This window comes from Neomonachus schauinslandi, chromosome 6 (genome assembly GCF_002201575.2).
Source record: "Neomonachus schauinslandi chromosome 6, ASM220157v2, whole genome shotgun sequence".
Classification (NCBI taxonomy): domain Eukaryota; kingdom Metazoa; phylum Chordata; class Mammalia; order Carnivora; family Phocidae; genus Neomonachus; species Neomonachus schauinslandi.
The window spans coordinates 3,895,382-3,918,300 of NC_058408.1; the positions used below are offsets into that span (position 1 = coordinate 3,895,382).

At 44.4% G+C, this 22,919-nt stretch overlaps 1 protein-coding gene across 1 annotated transcript; it reads left to right on the forward strand.

Moving 5' to 3' along the window:
- Window positions 1–16,618: 16,618 nt before the first annotated feature.
- Window positions 16,619–22,625, forward strand: FCER1A (Fc fragment of IgE receptor Ia). The gene is made up of 5 exons (XM_021681837.1): window positions 16,619–16,673; window positions 17,110–17,130; window positions 18,174–18,437; window positions 20,765–21,022; window positions 22,441–22,625. The coding sequence occupies exons 1-5, from the start codon at window positions 16,619–16,621 to the stop codon at window positions 22,623–22,625; spliced, it is 783 nt and encodes a 260-aa protein (XP_021537512.1).
- The last annotated feature ends 294 nt before the right edge of the window (window positions 22,626–22,919 follow it).

Here is a 22,919-nt window from a genome sequence, read left to right on the forward strand (position 1 = left end):
TCCTGTAAATTTGAAGTCAATTTTAAAGGCTTAATTAGATGCAGGTTAAACTTATTAAACTATATAAACTATATTAAAATATATATACTATAAACTGCATTATACTATATTAAACTATATATATAAATTATATGTAAAACTGTATTAAACTATATGTATGCATATATATATACACACACACAACTTTGCATTACTTCAAGTAGAGTTATCAGATTTAACAAATAAAAATAAAGGATACTTCGTTAAATTTGAATTTTAAACAAACAGCAAATAATTTTTTAGGATAAGTATGTCCCAAATATTACATGAGACATATGTACTAAAAATTATTGTTTAGGGCGCCTGGGTGGCTCAGTTGGTTAAGCGACTGCCTTCAGCTCAGGTCATGATCCTGGAGTCCCTGGATCGAGTCCTGCATCGGGCTCCCTGCTCGGCAGTGAGTCTGTTTCTCCCTCTGACCCTCCTCCCTCTCATGTGCGCTTTCTCATTCTCTCTCTCTCAAATAAATAAATAAAATCTTTAAAAAAAATTATTGTTTATCTGAAATTCAAGTTTAGCAAGGCATCCTGTATCTTATCTGGAAGCCCAATCAGGAGGTGCACCCTGTTTGGTTTTCCCACCCTAAGCAATGCAAAATTGATCAGCATTCCGGGTAGCAACAACCTGGTGCTCTATTCAAATTGATCAAATTGATCCCATCAATATTTTATCATTTCATCTTTTGATGACTTTTGTCTAAATCAATTTTTTATTAGAAGTTGCCAACAGTGCTTTCCTAATCATGCCCTTTCCCTTACATTTATTCTGTGAAACTGTTTGTGTATAGAAGTTTCTTTTCATCCCTTAGGGCCAGAGAGTGACGTAGGACTGAGTAGAATTGGAATCAAACTTGGTCCACCTAATCTGAATCGAGCGCGTATTCCCATATATCCAGTGGGGGGAAATTCACTCTTTTCATGTTGATGATGCAGGACCACACACCGTCGTACTCCAGCAAGCCCATGTATTATAACCAGCAGAGACGTGAGGTGGCAGGAGGATAGCACGGGGGTAGGAGTGGGGTCTGCAAATGTTAGCAAACCCACAAGCAATCCTGTAAGCAGAAGAAACAAAAGCTCTAGAAACAAGGGATCAATGATGGCATCCAGAGGAGAAGAGGGTGATGCACACTAAAGGATCTGCAGTGTTCCTCTGCTTTCCTCTCATTCTGGCCACGAAGTCTGAGTGACACACTTCAAAATAATCCTTGCAGTCAGTATCTGGCCAGCGATGTGCCCTAGAAAATCAAATTGCTTGTGGTTTCTGAAAGAACTGGACTTGCTGCCACAAGGACACCATAAAAGGCAGGTCAGAGGAGACTCTCTCTTCTTCAGCAAGGTGACATGTGCCTGGGGTGAAGGGCATCTACACACCAGAGCCAGGCACCACAAGGGCCTTCATCTTCCTTTTCATTTGTTGACTTTATTATACTGTATTTCCAGTAAATTAAATGTATAATTAAATATCCTGTGTTTAAAATAATAGAAAGGATTAGAGGCTATATCTTGTCCACATTCTATATATCTCAGTAGGGCTGGCAGACCATCAGTCATAAAAGAAAACACTCGATGATATTACCATAGGAACGAATTAAAGAGTATGGCCTTAGGTGCTGGTTTTTCCTTAGCATGGATGCAAAAACGAGATTCATGTTTCTCACGAAAGATCAACAATTGGTGACAGAGTTGTCTAGCATGCTTCAAATGCTCTTCAAGAGATTTTTTTTCTCTTTAGAAAATTGTCTCTAAGGAAAAGAAGGATTTATTAGGCTGCAACATCATGATAGAAATAATCAATGAGTTAATTGCTCATTTATACCTCTAATAAATATTTATTGAAGGTCTACACATGCCCTGCGCTGTGCTGAGCACCAGGTAAAGAGCAATGATTCAAACACACATTGTATGTGACGAGGAACCAGACAAAAAAGATGTGAATTCCATAGATTGTTATGCATTCTTTGATAGGGTAAGAACAGAGTAATAGGGTTATAGTAAGTAATCTTCTGACATGCATTTTAATATACTAAATTGCTTATATCCACCAGGAAGCAAAAGCCACAAAGATATGCCTGGTCTGGTCTATTTACCATGAAAAATGAATGAATTAGCATTTGGAGTTATCTAGTGAGTTTGAGTGATGTCTCAGAGACTGGTCAGCTTCTGTGAGTTTACCATTGAGATGCGAGGCTTGCGTGGCTAAGACACAAACCCTGGATGATGAGGGCTACACCAAGATTTTCGAATGAGCAAATTCACTGGGCTGTTCTTGGTTCCCCTACTTGATAATTCAGATGCATTCAGTGCTGTGAATCACTTTCAGGTTTGAAACGTTCTTCAGCCTGTATTTGTGACACTTCAATCTCCTGGTGTTTCTCCTAAAAAGAAGTTTACCGGCTGCAGTCATGTAGCCAATGGTATGCACCTGCCAGTCCGTTCTGCGGAGTGGATGGTGAGTGTCACTGAATGTGGTGACTCACTGAACTTGGGATTGAGAGAGTCAACTGCCCTGTTATCATTTCAGTACATGATGAACCTAAATACATGAATGAGACACCCACTCATGCTTTATCACATCATTCTGACTTAATTCTCCATCTTGTTATTACATATGGTATGTTTTAGCTCTTTTATTTTCTCATTTCTTCAGGATCTTTCTCCCCACACTGGAGTAGCATAGTCCCTCTTAGGAGCACTGGTTCTTTCAGCCTTTGCTCAGCCTGAATCTTCAGTTGAAACAAACGAACAAACAAGCAAATGGAACCTCATAATTTAGTTCTGCGTTGGCTACCAATGAATGGTTTAGAAAACCTGCACAAAGCATGCTCTGCGGCTCGGGCTTCTCACTCCCTAACACAAGGAGTTTAAATTGATCATCTTTAAGGTCCTTTACCTAATTTAAAGTTTTATGATGTTTTTCCCTACTTTGGGACTGAGGATAAAAACGGATTAGGAACCTGAAGATCCCATCTGTCTCCCAAGTCACTTCTAACAGACACCCCATGGTTATCCTCAATCCTACCATCCTTCCCGTATTCTGCTTTCAACTCCGTTCTTCCACTGACTTCCGCTTTCAAATCTATCGCCACCTCCCGCTTCCTCTTTTCACTTCCACCCATGTGAGCCAGGATCACAGAAGGCGAGGGCATGACAGCTCCCGAACTGTCACCTGGCAGACCTGAGAGGAGAAGCAAGGACTCATCAGCCAGGCTGCAGGAACCACTGTTCTTTGGGAACCACCACAGGGCCACACCGTCCACCTAACGGAGCTGCCTGAACTGCTCCAATCCCAGTTGCCGGCAAATGTTTGGATGCTAGACCTGCAGAGGACCTTACGGCTCATGTGGTCCAACCTTTCCATTTCAGAGACACAGCTGTGTTGAAAGGAGTCTCAACTTGCAAGGTATACACATGAAATCACTACTTTTCCCCGAAACTATTACTGTGGCTCCATTCTTGTTGGGCAGCATGCTCCCTAATGACGTCTTCGACCACCTTCGTGACCTTTTCATCACTTTGTGTTACTAAAACCGCCTCACTGGAGTTATTAAACACAATCCTGAGTCTTCAAATTTTCATTTCGTATTCGATGTGAAATTCTCTCCGGATTCCCTCACCCCCTGCTCCTCCAGCTGCCCCCGAGCCCAGAACAGGGTTTGTGGAGGCAATGGCTCCATCGGTGTTGGAAGGTGAAGGGTGGTGACCATGCCCCTGCGCCCCTTTCTTTTCCCAGCATGAGCCCCTCGTTGTTGGGGGGAGGAGGACAGAGGGGGCGCAGAATGAGACGGAGTCGCCCACAGCGTAGGCGCGGTCGCTCCGGGCTTGGGTGTAAGTGCCATGCCTGCACATGACTGCCACCTCATTAGAGGAGGTACGGTTGTGGTAAGGTCCTCTTTTTGTTAGTTGTCTCCATTTCTTCAACATTATTGACTGTTCTTTTCTCTCTGTCAGGTATCCAAATGTAGGCGCTCTCAGAGGGGGGCCTAGGGGGGCTTTTCAGAGCAATGTAGGTCCCACCGTCTGCCTGCTCCAGCCTGCCCATCCGAGGCCCCACCTACTTGGCTGCCAATGCAAGCAGTCCACTCCACAGCCTGATGTTACTGGAGTCCCCTCACCTAAAGAGTCGCTCTTTGGGGGGAGAGGCAAGACGGTGGAAGCCCCTATCACCCTCTGTTTTGCCTGTCTACTCTGTGGGACAGAGGCTCGGTCTTGCCACATGAAATGGTGACAATGCATGCTAACTCCCAGCACCCACTATGTCAGGTCCAATCACTTCTTTCCAGACTTTTCCTGCAGCTCCACCAGCTGCAGGAGCTCTTCCAGAACTGTGTTTCATAAAGTGTAAGGCAAAAGATGGCCGTGAGTTCTCAACTTATTGGAGGTGGAGGGAATGACTCAATAATCCCAAATGTTGTGGGAAAAGTACAGGGACAGCATGCCGAATGCCTCCTCTCCTCATATTTAAGAACCTAGCTATTCAGACCTGAGTGTCAAATCCTGGCTCTGCTGTTCACTGTTTGTATGACCTCCCTATTTCGTGAAAAACAAGGATGCTACCAGTACCATTCCATAGGGCTCCTGTGAGTGTTCAATGGGATAAAGCAATATGACTTAGAGTAAGTGCTTGATAAATGTGTATCACTGTTGCGATTCCATGTTTATTCTTTCTCTTGGAACACATTCCAATCTCCCCTTTATTATTTCTGACTATGGAAATCAAGATTTTGACAAAGTCAGATATGGTTAGGGGAAACTCCCCTTCTTGCATCTCTGTACCCTACACAGTCCTCTGTCCACTGCTGTGCACACAGCAGCTGCTCAGTGAGAAATGCACTAGTTTCTGCGACGCAGAACGTTTCTGAAATGCAAATGCGCCACCTACTATGGGTAAACCCAGGAATAATGTCAATATGATGTGGAAGCTAGTTGCCACAAGATTTTCCCTAGCATGTGAATGTTTACTGCCAAGGAAGGGCGGCTGGACCCAGACCTTACTGGTGCAGTTGTGACGGCCAGGGCCCGAGCACCCACACAAGGAGCAGGTGTTCCCCACAGCTTAGTGTCACCATACGTCTGTCTGGAGAGTGCTCACTGCCTGGTTTTCTCCGGCTTCTGTGCATTTTCACCTTGTCATCTCCTTCCATCCACCGTCCTTTACCTTTGAAGACGATCAAGTCCTATGTCTACTATTGATTTTATTCACTTACTAGAGATTTAACTTTTTTTAACCATTTAATTTATTTAGCAGAAATGCTAATGTTTGTATTAGTGCTCTGGTTTTGCATGATCTGCCACAATATTTTTTCCCAAAATCCTTGTTATTTTTAGTGTGTGTTTTTGCAGAATGCAAGGACTTTTTAAAATAAACACATATGATGTTATAGCAAAAGCACCCTTGTTATGTTCATGAACTCTTAACTGAATTGAATGAAAGCCATTTCTCCCTTTTTGTGATTCAAAGACTTCACTCTTTCCACTACCTGCCTCTGCCTTCCCTCATTGTGTGTCTCTGCTTACTGGATTATTCCCATCTGCTAGCAAATAAGACCTGGCACCTCCCATAAAATACAAACCCTCTCTTGACCCCGCATCTTCCCTCATCGTCATCCCACAGCAAAACTCAGACCGGCATGCTCATTGTACTTCCTCACATCCTATTCCCTTTCCAACCCACTTCAGCCTGGCTTCCATACCTACCAGTCCCCCAAAATTGCCATTGATAAGGTTCCAGAAATTTCCATATCATTAGATCCAAAGAAAAACTTTATTCTCTTATCTTCACCCCTCCACAAAATTCAATACAAGCAACCATTTCCTCTAGAATGGCACTCTCTCCTCAGCTTTAGTGGTACATTCTCTGAGATTCTTCCCACCTTACTGGTCATTTCCTCTGGTCTCTTTCTGGGTCTTTCCCTTCTACCCATCCTCTAAATATCAAAATTTCTCACGACTCTTTCCTGGGACATTCTCTTTCTCCAGCAGCTCTTTCTCTCTCCTTGGCTGATCTCATCTTGCTCCACTGGCTTTAAACGTAGGCCAATAATTTTCAACCTTATGTCTTTGGTCCGGACATTTCTTCTGGTCTCCTGACTCTTATAACTGCCTGTTTGGCATGAACACATCAGATATCACAAAAACCCTTCAAACTAAAGCATCTCCAAACTGGAACACTTGATTTTCCTCCCTACATCTGGCATTCCCTCAGTCTTCACCATGTAATGAATGGCATCATCACCTACCTAGTGATTAAAGTCAGAAACTTGGGAATCTTATTTTATGCTTCCCTCACATTCCAATCTGTCAGTGAGTCCTGTTAATACCACTCCCAACAGATGCCTGAACCCCATCCACTTGTCTTCACCTGCACTGCTACCTCCCCAGGCCAATCTATCACCGTGTTTTATTGTCTCCTCCCCATTTCCCAATTGCCACTCAGAAAATCTTTATCACACACAGCTGCAATGGGTGCATGCATGTGTGTGTGCAAATACGTGTGTATATGGATGTGTGCATACCTGTATTTGATGAAGAGCCATCAAACCATTTAAAGGTGAATACACACAAATGCCTCTGTGTGTGTGTGTGTGTGTGTGTGTGTGTGTCCCATTGCTCAGTTTGATTGATGGTTTTTCATTACCCTTCAAATAAAGTCCTGACACCTCCCCATGTTGCATCAGGCTCCCGCCGCTGCTCAGCTGCTAGATACACATCTAATCTCATTTTTTGCCTCTGTCCCCTTAATCACTACTATGCTTCCATCCTACTTGTCTTCTCTTAATTCCTGGAATTCTCTAAATTCCTTCTTGTTTGGGGGACTTTGAACTTCCTATTGCTTGAAATAGTCTTGCCCTAGCTTTTAGCTTGGTCCATTCTATCTCATGCTCTCATTTTTTTTTTAAGATTTTTATTTATTTATTTGACAGAGAGAGACACAGCGAGAGAGGGAACACAAGCAGGGGGAGACGGAGAGGGAGAAGCAGGCTTCCCCCCGAGCAGGGAGCCCGATGCGGGGCTCGATCCCAGGACCCTGGGATCATGACCTGAGCCGAAGGCAGACGCTCAACGACTGAGCCACCCAGGCGCCCCGCTCTAACTCATTTTTGTTGAAAGTCCTTCCTTAACCATCCTATCTAAGCTAAATTACCCTTGTGATTCTGTATAGCAATGTTATTTACTTTTTACAAACCTTAATTACAAGCTGTTCCTATTTTATTTGTTTACTTTTTAATGTCTATCTTTTCCAATGGAGGTTTCACTCCGCGAGGGAAGAAATCTGGTCCTTCTAGTTCTTGTTCGTATTACCATCACATTACAGAATGCTTAGCACATGAATGTTCATTGAACAAATAAAGAAATGAATACATATGATGAATGATGTTTTTGTGCTAAAACAAAATTCTGAGTGTGTTGGGTTTCATGGTAGAATGATCAAGTATCAGTTCTGTATCTCTATTTAAGTCATTCCCATATCTGAGTATAATAATTCAGATTCAGGGATTGCCTGTTTGGAAAAGTATGTTGTGCAAAATGATATTAATAGACTGCAAGACTTTGTTCACTCTGGAAAATTAGGGCATATAATTAACCAAAACTCTACCAGCAATCTATGTTCAAAATCTGACTTCAAGGAGGTAGCCCTTGATAATTAGACATAGTTCTCTTTTTCTCTTAAAGATGAACATTTTGACATTATTAAAATATATTGTAAATTGGTATATCTAATTCAGTAATTGAGAATATAAAAATTATTTATTTCTTATTTATGATTATATTTACCTTCTAATTAACTGTTGCCCCATAGGTCACGTGGAGAGGATTTTCTTCATGCAACATGACTGTGGCATGAGCTGTGACAGAAACAGACTCATAGGGGTGCCTGGGGGCTCAGTCGGTGAAGCGTCTGCCTTCGGCTCAGGTCACGATCGGGGGGTCCTGGGATTGAGCCCCGCGTCGGGCTCCCTGCTCAGCGGGGAGTCTGCTTCTCCCTCTGCCCCTCTCCCTGCTCATGCGCTCTCTCTCTCTCTCAAGTAAGTAAAATCTTTAAACAATGAAACAGACTCATAGATGCAGGAAACAAACTGGTGGTCACCATAGGGGTGAAATAGCTGAAGGGGATTAAGAAGTACAAACCACCAGCTATAAAATAAACAAGTCACAGGGACGTAATGTACACAGCACAGGGAATAGTGTCAATAAGACTGCAATAACTTTGCATGGTGACAGGTAACTAAACTAGACTTGTTGTGCGGCTCATTTTGTAATGTATAAAAATGTCAAATCACTCTGACGGATCCTGACACTAATAGGGATGCTGTCTGTCAATTATAGTTCAATTTAACCAAACCAAACCAAACAGATGGTGGCTGTGTTTGCGGCAGCCTGTTCTGTGGTACGTCTTGTGCCACAGGAATCTTCGCTCCACTTTTCTCTTTTTGAACCCACTTCCGTGGCTGCAAAATGACTTAATTTGATAGTCACTGGATGCAGCTGTAAATTGTAAACAACAATGCAAATGTCGGCACTGAAATCAAGTGGCAATTTTAGTCACAGAATGGTCATCTGAATGATCCATAACATATTTTATTTGTTTAGATTATCACCAGTGGAAAATGTATGTATTTTTCATTTAAAAAACTTGCAGATCCTTGAGCAATCCTATGAGAAACACTGGCCAGTAGGGACCGTCACCAAAACATCCTGAATTTTTTCTTTTTTTTTTTTTTTAAAGATTTTATTTGTTCATTTGACAGGGAGAGAGAGCACAAGCAGGGGGAGTGGCAGAGGGAGAGGGAGAAGTGACTCCCCGCTGAGCAGGGAGCCCGATGCGGGACTCGATCCGAGGACCCTGGGATCATGACATGAGCCGAAGGCAGACGCTTCACTGACTGAGCCACTCAAGCGCCCCATCCTGAATGTTCTGACACTGAATCTCTTTCCAATACTCAGTCCACTGTTCACATCCCTTGTCAGACCAGACATTCTAGTTTTGGGTCTGACACTGGAGGTCTGACCCAAAGTCCTCCACTGTTTTCTTGAACCTCTGTGAAAATCTTGCCTGTTTTGAAGGAAAGGACAATTTCTCTAGAAACTGCCCAGTTTAAAGCACCTATCTCACCTTTGTCTGGCCTTCCTCGTTTCTTCAAAACCCAGACCAGTGCTTTTCAATCCGATCAGACCCCATCTTGCAGTATATATTTGGTCACACTCTCCTTGCTCTCTTGATAAGAATGCACAGATCATGAACTCACCTAGCAGAGGTGGAGTCGGGGGGCTATAGAAAGTTAACCTTTATGACCCCTCACTGGCGTGGGCCCCTCCAAGGTTCTGAAGGAGGTCATATGCTTTTGTAAAATTTATGGAAGTCAGATATTTTAGCCACATTTGGATGAGATTTCCTTTCCTACTGGCACATGAGGGTAGCTTCAGGAAGGTTCTGGGATCCAGCTAAGGAGGACGTGGGTTGAGGGTATTCTGTCCTGGTTTAGTGTAAGAGATGCATGGAGTTCGCAGTTCCTTCCAGGTAGGGTAAGACACGGCGAGGCACTTCGAGCCATCATGGTAGGAATGGCCTCCAGGAAAACTCCACCGAAGAGCCAACTGTCTTGGCTTTGGGACACAAAGGTAGAGGGCCAGTGGTCAGGCTGCAGCGTGACCGCATCCTCCAGGACTCGGCGCTGGAAATTTGTGGGCAGCAAAGGAAAACCGAGGTTGAAATATCTGGAGTCAGAAGGTAATCTTGTCAAAACATTTTCCCGAGTGTCAGATGTGTGTAAAATTGTAAGCAGAGGATTTGGTTCATTTCTGTGTCTAGTGAAAATGGAAGGAAGTTCTCGCCCTTCAGGAATATTCTCAGTAATGTGAAATACAGAATTATAAACACACCATGATGCTTTTGTCTTCTTGTTCATGGAAATAAAACAGTGAGCGTGTTTCATAGAAACTGCATTTTCTATGTACCCCAAGTATCAATAATAGAAAAAAATACTGATCAGCAATGCTAGGGGAAAGAATGAGTTGTATTTCTAGTTTCTCTATTAAAAGTGATAATACGAGGGGTACCTGGGTGGCTTAGTCAGTTGGGCATCTGCCTTCGGCTTGGGTCATGATCTCAGGGTCCTGGGATCGAGCCCCGCATTGGGCTCCCTGCTCTGCGGGGAGCCTGCTTCTCCTTCTCCCTCTGCCTCTCCCCGCCTGCTTGTGCTTGCTCTCTTTCTCTCTGTCAAATAAATTTAAAAAAAAAATGATAATACAGTATCACTGTCTGATGAAGAGGATCAAAGAGTACTTAGTAAAGATACATAGGAAAAGAAAAGTGTAAGAGTGCAATGCCTAGCAGCGAATTGTTATTTTTCCTGGATTTTTATAATGTGTGTGTCATTTTTCGGCTTTTATGTATTTCATACCTTATTGTGATATAATTTCTTGTTCTAAATAGTCATTCTAATACCTAATATTGTATTCATAATTTTCTTTTCTTTCTTTCTTTCTTTATTTGATAGAGAGCGAGCGAGAAAGAGAGAGAGAGAACACAAGCAGGGGGCAGAGGCAGAGGCAAAGGGAGAAGCAGACTCCCTGCTCAGCAGGGAGCCTCCGATGCAGGGCTCAATCCCTGGGATCATGACCTGAGCTGAAGGCAGATGCTTAACCAGCTGAGCCACCCAGGAGCCCCTATATTCATAATTTTCTATTCAATTTTTTAAAGAGGGCCCAAACTGTGGGAGTTCTGGATCCACCTCTCCTACACACATAAAGTCTTAACATAAAGAAGAAATAAAGGGAAATAACTTTATGATAAGAAAACATATCCACGATGCGTGTGCTGGCTACGCGCACAGCCCGAGGGGAGGGCGAGGCACCAGTGCAAAGATGAGGAAGTGTGCACCTGCTGGGGTTCTGAGTTGGTCCAACAGTGAGCCACTCAAGGATGTTGCTCCAGGAAGAGCAAAGAAAAATCTTTACATGGGCATTACACGGTTTTTTTTTCCCTAGAACATCCAGCATATAGGAAGAAATGTAAAAATTCTTTGCATTTATTAGTCAGTCAGATTCAAGACTCAAACAATGATAAAACATCTGGTTGGACATTCAAAGGTTGTGCAGAAGCAGGACGATTCTTTCTGAGGTAAGGCTGTTCCCAGTATTGCGGGGTGTTCAGTGCCCACTAAACGCTAAATATGCATGCTGCATGCCCATCGCTGCAACAAGCAATACACAACCCCCTTCCACTCCTGCAGCACCCCCCCCCCCAACACACACACGCACGCGCACGCTCTCTCTCTCATATTTCCTGATGGCCTTCGGCAGGGATGACATTCAGGGAATATGATCTGAGAGGTTCAGATGATTCCCTCTGTCCTCATTTTTCAACCCCCCCACTCAGGCCCATCCTCACCCTCAGAAACACATTGGTCACAGTGCTGTTTAGCCAGGTCCTGAAGGATTAGGGCTTCAAAAGTTACCTATTAAAATGCAAATGTCCTTGGCTGAGCTAAGACCTCTTGTCCTTATCTGCTAACAGCCTAAAGGCATTCCTTTCAGAGAAGGCTGTTTCCATTTTTTAACGGTGTAATTCTGTGAGGAAGCATAAAATAAACTGGCCTACACTACATTTGGCTGGAGGGCTGACTACAAGATGGGTTTTTCTGTCTCAAAGCATGCCTGGGAACCACCCCGGGCCCCCAGAGAGCAACTCCCCCGAGCCCCCCAGCCCGCTCTGAGAGTGAGCGGCTGTCTGCTCCCCCCGGCCCTCCTGGCCTGTGTGTGCAGGCTGCATCATCCGACCAGGTGTGCCCCCGGGGTCCACCAGTGGTCTTTCCAACTTTTTCCCAAGGACGCGCAGGAGGATCTGTCCCTGCTGCTCTCAAGTCCAAAGGCTCCTTACAAAATAATGACACAGTAAGTCACATACACGGCTTTACTGTCTGCCAGCCTCTCTAAACCTTTCACTACATCAACTCATTTAATACTCAACAACAACAGGTACTATCACCAGATCCATTTTGCTGAGATGGGGCTGAGGCACAGAGACACCGAGGAACTTACCAGAAGCCACAACACATCATGAGTGATCTGAGCTGAGAAGGACAGTCCCCAGCCTGTTCAGAGCATGGACTTGTAATCAGTGTTACACTTAATCTCTGTGAAATATTCATGGACAATAAATTAGTTTTTTTTTTTTTTTTTAAAGATTTATTTATTTATTTATTCATGACAGACAGAGAGAGAGAGAGGCAGAGGGAGAAGCAGGCTCCCAAGGAGCAGGGAGCCCGATGCGGGCCTCGATCCCAGGACCCTGAGATCATGACCTGAGCTGAAGGCAGACACTTAACCATCTGAGCCACCCAGGCGCCCAACAATAACTTAGTTTTATCCTTTAGGTTTTAAAATTTAATGCAATAGTCTAACATTTTATAAAACTTTTTTTTTTTTTTTTTTTTTTTACCATCACCGTTCCCTCTGAGACTCTTCCTTATAATTCTGTTCTCCCCATTCTGAAGGAAAAGTCAGCTCACCTCAACTGATCTGTGTCTGTTGGAAGGCAGGAAGGCAAGTGTGAGGTCCTCTGGGTCTCCGGGCTGGAACACAGCATTTACAAGCAAATCTCCTCGTCAGTTTGCTTGAGCACACCTCGTGGCCCAGACTGCTCCCTAACTGCAAGATGCCACAAAGACACCTCATCTGGAAAGTGAGTGGCGGGTTACGCATCTCAAAGACAGGCAGCGTGATACCCCAGATGCCCATGGTTGCCCATCACGCTCAGTCAGTGGTCCAGCCCTGAGGGATGTTGGGAGACCTATTCAAGGACTTTCTCTGTAATTTACAGTTTTAGGGGACACCCAAGAATTGTAAGACTAGTTAGGAAATCTTTTCCCCAGTCTACTGCACTTTTATGATACTGTGCCTGACCCAGGCCCTTTGGCCACTGGCAACCTTTGATTGGATATCCGGTAGGACTCACCTATAAACAGATATTAGCTCTTGTTATACCACTATATAAAATCCAAATACTATGGTCACCTTTAAGTTTGAGCAATAGTATGTTTTATTAAAAATCAGGTACTAGAAATATATTTTGTGTCTGGTCTCCATTCAAATCATTTCTGTGAAAAACCCCACTGATTGTCCCTTCCGTGTTAGAAAGAAGTAAGTCTCTAAAGATGGAAGGAAAAGACCATCTTTGGGATTCTATCCTGAAGTCTCATTTTTCTTTTCTCGAGGGGAAGAATCTCTGTCCATACCCAAAGTTGTTGCTTCCATAACCCCTGTCCCCATCTCCTTGTCAGTGGGATCTACTTTGGGAGCCCTGGGAGTTTCCATTTGTTTCTTTTGGATCCACCCAAAGCAGGCAACTGCTCATGTCAAGACAAGAATAAAACAAGTAGTAAAACCACTGCCTTGATTGTGAAAATCCAGGAGGCAGCCAGCACCCGCTGTTAAGCAGACAGATTCCCGTCCCGGTGGCAGAAAGAGCTGATGACCTCCTGGACCTTAAGAATCTGGATTAAAAGGCAAGAATCTCTCTCTCTTCTCTTTAGCCACATCTATGAACTATACATAATGAATATGCAACCGTGCCAACAGCACTGTGTGGCTATGGGTTGAGATGCCGTCTTGTGAACCCAAGAAAAGAAACTGTGGATAGAAGAGGAGGTGAACCTAGACCGGTGATTTTCCATCTGTGGACTACAGATCCCTAGGAATGCATGCAGTCTTTCCGTGGGGCCTCGGAATCCAGGTGCACTGTGAGCACACTGTGTAGATGGTCTGGATGAGCATTATATGGAAGTGGTCGTGAGCACAGGCTCGTTAGCAAGACCACATAGTTTCAAATTTTAATACCTCCACTTAGCAGGTGCGTGCCTGGACAAGTCACCCAACTTCCTTGTGTTTTAACTTCCTCGTTCTTTAACCACATGAAGTTGGTGGGACCAAAACAAATTAGTTATGTTTCATACTTAGCCCTGTACCTAGTGCTCAGGGGTGATCATCGGGTGCATCCACACCACAAGCAGACAGCTACTTGGCTCTCTCATCTTTTCACATCCAGTTTCATAGGGACCTTGCCTTGTGCTGGAGAACACAGAGAGGAAGAAGCCAGTAAATTGGCCCTTCTGTCTGTTTTCAATTTCGGAGAAGGGTACCCAGGCCCCGAGACCCTATGGGCTGACTCCTCCTCTGCCAGCATGTCCCAAATCATGAAAGCTCCCATCCAAAGCCTTTCCTTCTGTATCCAGCTGCAGAGACAAACCACAGCTCCCAGGCCGTGTAGTTTGAGGACGGCCATTTGGGTTTCCCTTCTCCACTGCTACAGCGTGAAATACAAATTAAGGTTTCCAAGAACCAACAATAGGTCAGAATTTGGGATAGAGATGCTCTATTTAGGAATACCCCAATTGTAAAGCTTGTGGGAAGAGGTGAGATTAAGACCCAGTCTCCTGGCCTCAGGGAGACACTTGTTGATATGGACAGGCAGGATACACCAAATGAACAGCACGCTCCACCCGGAGAGTGCATGTAAAATTCAGAGGACTTGGTTTTTGTATAAGATAAAGGATGTATGGGACTCAACCGGCACATCAACCCGTTAGTCCAGGGTGCCGATTCATTCCTCTTGGTACCTGTGGTTGTGTCCCGTGGGGATGATTTCTTCTTCCTGATGTTGGCACTGCTGTTTTTGTAGTCATTTTTGGTTTTGTTTTAGGGATGGATGCACAGGGTGGTTTGTTTTGTTTTTTGAGCTTTAATGAACTGCTTTTGTTGAATCCACGAAATCTTGGCCCTCACCACTGCCAACACACTACCTCCATTTCAAGGGCAGACACCGAAGCAACAGCTTTAGGATGGTGCAGCAAATGAAAGTGGTCTCTCTCACCTCAAAGCCTGTACTCTCACCCCCTAGGAGACAGGACCTCTCAATGGGCCCCACTCTACCTCCCATTCAAGTTGGAGGTGTTTGGACAACAGTGGAGTCTTAGGAGGAAGCTTTCAAAGAGACCATGTGAGTCCTGGGAAGGTGTTTGTCTCTGAAGGACAGTGTCATTGTAGAATCACTGTCCTGGGAGAAAGGAATATCCCATAAGTGCCCTGGACAAAGTCTCAACAAAGTGGTGAAGTACAGCTGTCTCTTTCAGGATCTTGCTATTCAACCATTGCCTTCCAACAGCACCCTGAAAACCGCATCTACCCCACTTCTTTCTCCTGCTCCCCACCCCCATCGAAAGACTTCTATGTTAATTCTTCCATATCAGGCTCTCTTATCATGATAACGGAGATGAGTGAGATTGCTTACGTAAACTATACTGGTTATCACAGGAAAGTAGATGACTGACTGCCTTAACCCAGTTGAAATGCATGAATCTCCTAAGAGTCTTTAATAAGCACTGGTAATAAAGGAGGGAAAGATATATTCATTGAGCCTCTTCTACATACCAGACGCTGTGCAATGCACTTTACGTGTTTATTAACTTCTTACACCTCATGCTAAAGCCGTGATCTCGATGCCATTATTGTCCCTATGTTACAGGTAAACCGAATGATATAAATGCTGGGAGTATTTGAATTCAGATCTTTAAATACAAACAACTTGCTTTTTTCAAAATAACTTGCTGCTCTCTTTAAAGACCTGTCCCTAAACCATTGAGTGGCCTATAACCAGTCACCAGTCTTTCTTATCTGGAACTCTCTATTTATGAATCTTTGTAGCCCCAAGTTCTCTAATGCCACAGATGCTGGAAGTTTTGGTTAGGTCTTCCTGCAGAGGAACTTTATGTTCGATTCAGTAGACCTACTCCCGCAGTCTGTGAGGAAAAGCATGGTGAGACAGAATGGGGCCTTGCTTACCTCATACTGCCCTGCCTACTTCAGAGTTTTGGCAAGGACCAAATAGAATAAATACTGCCTGTGATAAAAGCCTCGTGGATGGTAATGACTACAGATATTTGTGGAGATATCATCTCGGGACCAAATCCGGGGGGCAGGTGACCAGCTCCGGCCTAGAGCTAAAATACGGAATAACTAGTCAAAGGGGTTCTGGGGGGAACAGAACAGGTGTGGGTTTAAAGGAGGAAGGGCAGCCATGCCGGAAGATTAGAAACATAAAAACGGATAAAAGCTGGGAAAGGAAATAAATTACAGAATAGACCCAGATCCCTGTAAGTTATGGTCTAACACCTGTCGTCCTGTGTTGGGAGCTCCATCAAGACCCAGTGGAAGAGAAGGAGTCTGAAAATATCCCCAGTTTGGCTGCTCAGATAATGGATCCTCAGGGAATAAGATGAAAACATGTGGATCAGTGGGCTCGTGGACCAGCAGGAAATTAGGTAACAAGAGGGATGGCAGCTCTGGAGAACCACAACCGAATTTCAGCACTTGCTGGCCTGGCACAGGAGGGCACTAGCAGGTAAATGTGAAATTGCCCAATTAGGCACCACTCTATTATCACCAGAGAAGGCAAACCGAGGTGCAGCTGATGAGTTAACCAGATAATTATACAGAAAACATTTCCTTCTCCTTTTTGGCTTCAAGTTTATTTTAAGGCTTCAAGTCTCCAGTCCAGTTGACACTTGGGAGCCACTGAGGAGATGCCTATTCCCAAGGGAGGCCCTGCTCTGCTGTGGATGACATTGCTGCTCTTCTGTAAGTAGACGTTCAGTGACACCCCACAGGTCCCACCCCAGAGGGACTAAGATGGATCTGGGGAGCAGCTGGGGTAGGAATATTGACAGTTTTCATGGTGACTTTTTCTAAGCCACATGCAAACCATGGGGCATCTCCCAGGGATTCTGGACACAAGCTGGAGAGCAGAGCAGAGCAAATCAGGCTGAGCAAGACTTAAGGGGGAGCAAGCCTGAAAACCTGTCCTTGCAGTCACTCTGGCATCTCCCAGAGGGCAAGGGAAGGAGGACAGAGGAAAGAGAGAAGTTCCTTCTCTCCAAGGGTCAGGTTCCTTAGAAGTTGCTTGGCCTTTAAAACTCCATGGATGTAGACCTCATCACTGTACCCATATCTCTGTCCTTAGGAGTCCTAGAAGCCTCGGCGTAGCCACTAACTTTTCTCTTCTGAACTTTTGCAGCTCTAGATGGCATGTCAGCAGGTGAGTGAGTCCTCTGTCCTTGCTCTGTCAGCCTCAACATGGCTGGGTACAGCTCCCCCCCTCACTGTTTCCCTTCACCCCATCTCCTCTGCTTTCTAATGGTTAGGCATCGCCGCTCCCTGTCCAACCTGAGCCCCACTTCCACCCTGCCTGTCTTCCTTCTTTCCCCCATTCAACAGCTTTAAAAGAACCAACTCATTCTCTTGAGACACCCCACCTCTTTTTTTGCAACAACCATGTCTGTGGAACATCTAAACATCCAAGTGCCCCCCAGGCACCACCACACAACCTCTTTCGGTTCCTACGTCATCACCACCTTAGCACTGTCACCATTTTGTAGTTGAGGCCTTTGTCTAATTAAGTGCCTTGCTGGAGGTCTCACAGCTAGCCAAGGGCCAGCTTCTAACACAAGCCCCTTGGGTCCAAGTCTAGCTCTGTTTCTGCACCGTTCCTCATCACCACCTGCCACTTCCTAGGCTTTGGTCAAATTTGTACCACATTTCTTTTGTTCCTGAAAACCTATTAAGGCTGATTCTCTCGGCGCTTTTCACTTCCTTCCAGAACTGACATGAATTTTTCACTCCATATGCACTCACAGTTAAATAGTCATAAAAATTTAGAGCTGGGAAAGACTGTTTCATCTAGTCCAACACATTTATTCATCCATTAGTCACACATTCATCCACTCAGTAAATATTTAATGAACACGTTATTATGTACCAACCATCGTGCTGAGCTAGGGCTGAACAGGACGGACATCGCCTCTGCCTTACCAGAGGCTACAGTCCTCACTGGCTTGTTTATTTTTTAATACCCCACACTCGTGTCCTCTCTTTCCCCCTAGGTTGGGAGCTCCCTAGAGCCACAGTACTGTTTCTTCCTTCTGTAATCCTAGGAATCAGGACAGTTTCTTATTAGCGGCAGTCCAAGGGTAGACTGACCGTTGACTGACTATTGCCATGTCTGTACTTTAGAGCCTGGACAGTTTTCTCTGCCCCCTCCCCCCCATCTATGTCTCTTTCTACAATTTGATCTCCTCAAAGATACCTCGAAACCTACGGTGTCCTTGAACCCGCCATGGAATAGAATATTGAAAGAGGATAATGTGACTCTTATATGTTATGAGAACAACTCCCTTGAAGTCGACTCCGCTGTGTGGACCCACAACAACATCAGCTTGGAAGAGACATCTTCACGTTTGAACATTGTGAAAGCCCAAATCCAGGACAGTGGGGAATACAGGTGTCAGAACAACGGAGCCACCCCGAGTGAACCGAGTGAACCTGTGTACCTAAGAGTCTTTGCAGGTAAGTTCCAGGACTATAGAAAAATAGATCCCCCTATGTGAGGAATGGCCCATCCAAAGATGGGGAGAGATCAAGTTATTCCAGGGTTAGCACACCGGGGTGGGACTCTGGTCTCTCAGTCAAGACCTGCCCGTTGCTCTCCTTCTACCCTTACTCCTGCCCAGCCTTGCCTTCTTTCTATGTTCTGGCCATCTCCCACCTCCCCCTCTACTCCACCTTATCTCTCTTCTGCTTGGGGCAGATGTGTATGATATGTACAAATGGTAGGTTGGATATGTGAATGTTGCAAAGAGCTGAACATCTGAAATAGGATCAAAAGGTCTGATTGTAAAATTTGCTCAACAAATGTCCTCCATGCTATTCCTTATGTTCCACAAATAAGTGAAACCATATGATAACTGACCTTCTCTGCTTGACTTATTTCACTTAGCATAATCTCCTCCATGGAGGACATTAGAAGAAGGAAGGGAAAAATGAAGGGGGATAAATCGGAGGGAGCGATGAACCATGAGAGACTATGGACTCTGAGAAATAAACTGAGGGTTCTAGAGGGGAGGGGGGTAGGGGGGTGGGTTAGCCCGGTGATGGGTATTAAGGAGGGCATGTACCTCGTGGAGCCCTGGGTGTTATATGAAAACAATGAATCGTGGATCACTACATCAAAAACTAATGATGTATTGTATGGTAACTAACATAACATAAAAAAAAAAAAAAGGCCTAGTTAACCTAAAGAAGTTTCAGCAAAGAGATTAGAAACCCTGTAGCAAGTAAATCCATGTGATCTGCTGGATCAGTGTTAGGTAGCTTGTTGAGGGTCAAATACTACAGTTAGCTCTGGGTTGTTTTGGCTTGAAGAACTTAAGATCTTTAAGATCTTAAAGTCTTTAAGATCTCCCCAGCATTGTGGATTATAAAAGATCTTTAAGATCTTTACCTTTAAGATACCTTTAAGATCTCCCCAGCATTGTGGATTATAAAAATATCATTCAAAAGGCACATCTTGGCTCCTTAATATGTTTTATGATACATGGAAGTGATATATTAACTGAAATTGCAAAACTGCCTATTTCCTACAATCCAGTTAAAAACTGTATTCATGTTACTAAAGTCACAATACCAAGTGTAATAACTTTCTTTAATGAATCGCAAATAAAAGCCATGGGAAAATTAAAAAAAAAAAATTTGCTCAACAATTTCTATGCACCACAATCTGGATATTAGGTTGCACTCTTGGTTTTGAAAGACATCCATGTAGATCCCTCACAACCTTCACTTTTACTGAAGAACAAATCTTACGTTTGCTTCAACTTTGTGACTCTTCCACTGCCAACGATTAGCACAGCTTGCTTAGGCCCATGTGGTTAGTTAGAAAATGCCGGATGAACAAAGGAAGGATTTCATTTAAATGGTTAGGCCACGGATATATTTTACTTTATATTTTTTAATGTAAATATATTTAAGGTATAAGCTTATACCTTAATTATATTTCCCTCTTGAGTGAAAAGAGGTGTGGCAGCATCCATACTCAAATTCCAGATACAAAGTAAAGTAGCGTTATTTCCTTGGAAGAGATTCTAGAAAACTCCTCCAGGATTGCTCTAAAATGTGCCTGCACAACCTAGCCAGTATTTCGTCCAAAATTTTCCTTCAGTGAGTGTGTTTCAATTCTTACAATGACATTAGACAGAGAACCCGACTCTTACATTTTACAGAATCATTGTTAACAAGTATTTGTTGAGTACCTACCCCCGAGGTAATGGTGTTGGGCACTGGGGATATAATGTAAGGATCAGACATGGCCCCTGGCCTCCTGAAGTATGGAGCCAAACAAGGAAGAGGACATTAAGTGAGTGACTACGCATACATAATTAAAATTGGCATTCATGTTCTGGGGAAGTTTTGGAGCCAACTATGATTAATGGTAGAAGTAGGGAGCCCCTAAGAGGCAAGAAGACAAAACAGACCTGCCCCTGGGTGAGGACTCCCCGGACAGGATAGTTTTATTCCCCTTTAGTGACCAGAACTGTGCCGACAATGCTGAAGGGAGTACTGGCTTCCAAGCCATCCATGGACGGGCTCAGCAGAAATGTCAGAGTGGTTTTCTGGCCCCCGACTCACTTTTCGGGAGGAGAGAGGATTTATCAATATAGAGGACAGACTCTAAGCATTATTTTGTGTTTCCTTTTTACTGACATTATGAGCCAATAAATGGGTTCTTGATAAACCATGGTTTTTGACACATGCTCTGTGCATGACCACTTTTATTTTTGTCTCTCTCTGTGTCTATCTATCCATTTGCTGTTACATACCTAACGAATGCTCTTCAGAGTGGCTGCTCCTTCAAGCCTCTGCCGAGGTGCTGATGGAGGGTGCGTCCTTCCACATCAGGTGCCATAGTTGGAGGAATGCGAAGGTCACAAAGGTGACCTACTACAGGAATGGCACAGCCCTCCAGTACAACTATGATAACTTCAACATGCCCATTGCCAATGCCACAATAAGGGACAGTGGCAGCTATTTCTGCACAGGGTGGATTCAGAGGCAAAATCGCACCTCTGACCCCCTCAACATTATTGTGAAAAAAGGTGAGTTGGTAAAGCAAGAGGGGTGCCCATGGCAGGGGAAGGGAGAGAGCGACCCCCCAGCCTGAAGTGGCTGCAGCATGCAGCAGGGGACAGCAGTGGACAGCAGTGGTGCCTTGTGAGTCTGCTGGCCTGTGGGTGATACCTCTTCACACTGTGGGGTTTCTATGAAGACTACATGCGATATTGGGAAATGGATGTGTAGCCTGTTAAGTGCTACCCAAGCATGATGGATCACAATTCTTGGTTTGATCTCAAAGTCCTCTGTTGCTCCTGGGGAGAACACTTATATTTATCAAATTGAAAGGGAGTTTCAAAGTTAAAGGAACAAAGGCTGTGAGGAGCTTGAAGATGCCATGCTGGCGGAGGAGAGCTGGGGAAGGAGATCCATGGGCCACGGGCTGGGTGCCCAAGTCAGGAGGAGACAGAGGCTAATGAAGAGAGCTGGGCTGGTAGGCTGCCTCCAGGGCCAAAGATAAAGATGCTCCTTCCTAACTCCAGAGAAGAGAGGGAGCCTTTGGAATATCTGCCTTGCAAGAAGGAAATTAGATTTTTTTGCTTGGCAGATTTGGCTCATACTAATGTCTAAAAAAGCACGAGACCAGAAGCCAGAATAAAGCTTTAATGCCAATTTTCTGTTAACTAGTCTGAGACCTAAGTGCTATTTAATTGTCGTTGGCCTTCTAGTATCCTTATTTGTAAAGTAAAGGGTTTGGTCTAGATGCCACTTGGGGAAGTTTAAAAATACTGACGTTTGCATCTCATCTCCTGAGGTTCTGATTTAACTGATTTGGAGGACTGGGCATCAGTATTTTTAAAAGCCCTTTCAGGTAACAGTCATGTGCAGCTGGTGCTGAGAGCCGCCAGTCTAGGTAATCTCTGGGAAAGGGGGTTTCTGGCTATAATAGTCTGGGGCTCTATAATTCTAGGGTAATCACAAAAATCAGCACCTTGCAAACAGAATAACAGAATCACAAGAGAGGCGAATTGGAAGGCAGCTTGAAGAAGCTCTAGCCCAGTATCTTTGTTTCACCCAATAGGCAGGTGGTAAATGATGAATGATTCAGAAATGAGGCAGTGGTAACCCCCACCCCTGCCCTGTCTCCTGTCCACCCCCAAATTATATGTGGGCACTGGTCCTGTGAGCTCCAAGAAAGGGGCCATCTTTCCTCCGACCTTTCCCCTTGGGCACACTGGCTAGAGGAGCTGTAGGCAGGGGTTATGGGGGAGATCTCAGGAGTCCCGGGTCTCCAGGAAGCATAGATAGAGGAACCTAAATCCATGGGTGTTGCTCTCTGGTCCTGGATGCCATGTCATGCTAGAAGACAGAGGACTGTGCTAGGTCCTTCTCTTAGGGAGGATGAAGTCCTGAGCCTCATTCATCAATTCCTCATATGACTTATGTTTCTTGTTGCATCTAGATTCGTCCAACTGGAATGGTCACCGAAGCAAATACTCCTGGCTACAATTTCTGATCCCATTGTTGGTGGTGATTCTGCTTGCTGTGGACACAGGACTGTTTATCTTGACCCAGCAGCAGTTGACACTGCTCTTGAAGACTAAGAGGACCAGGAAGAGCAAAAAGCCAAACCCCAAAAAGAATTGATGTCACTGCTTAAGAAACATTAGCAATAGCAACTTCTTTCCGGCATCTGCAATCCCTTCTTCATCATCAAACACAGCTCCCAATGCACACAGGGAGGTCTGCACTCAAGGCTTTAGAGAACTGCTTCATTAAACAACTCAAACTGATTAAGTAGCATGTAATAGTAAGTTCTCAATGAACGTCAGTTAAATAAATAAAAGAATGACTAGATTCATCTGTCAAAGAGGAGTACAATTTGAATAAAAGAGGTATGAAACCAGGTAACATGATGCTTCTGAGTATTTGAGGCTTGCT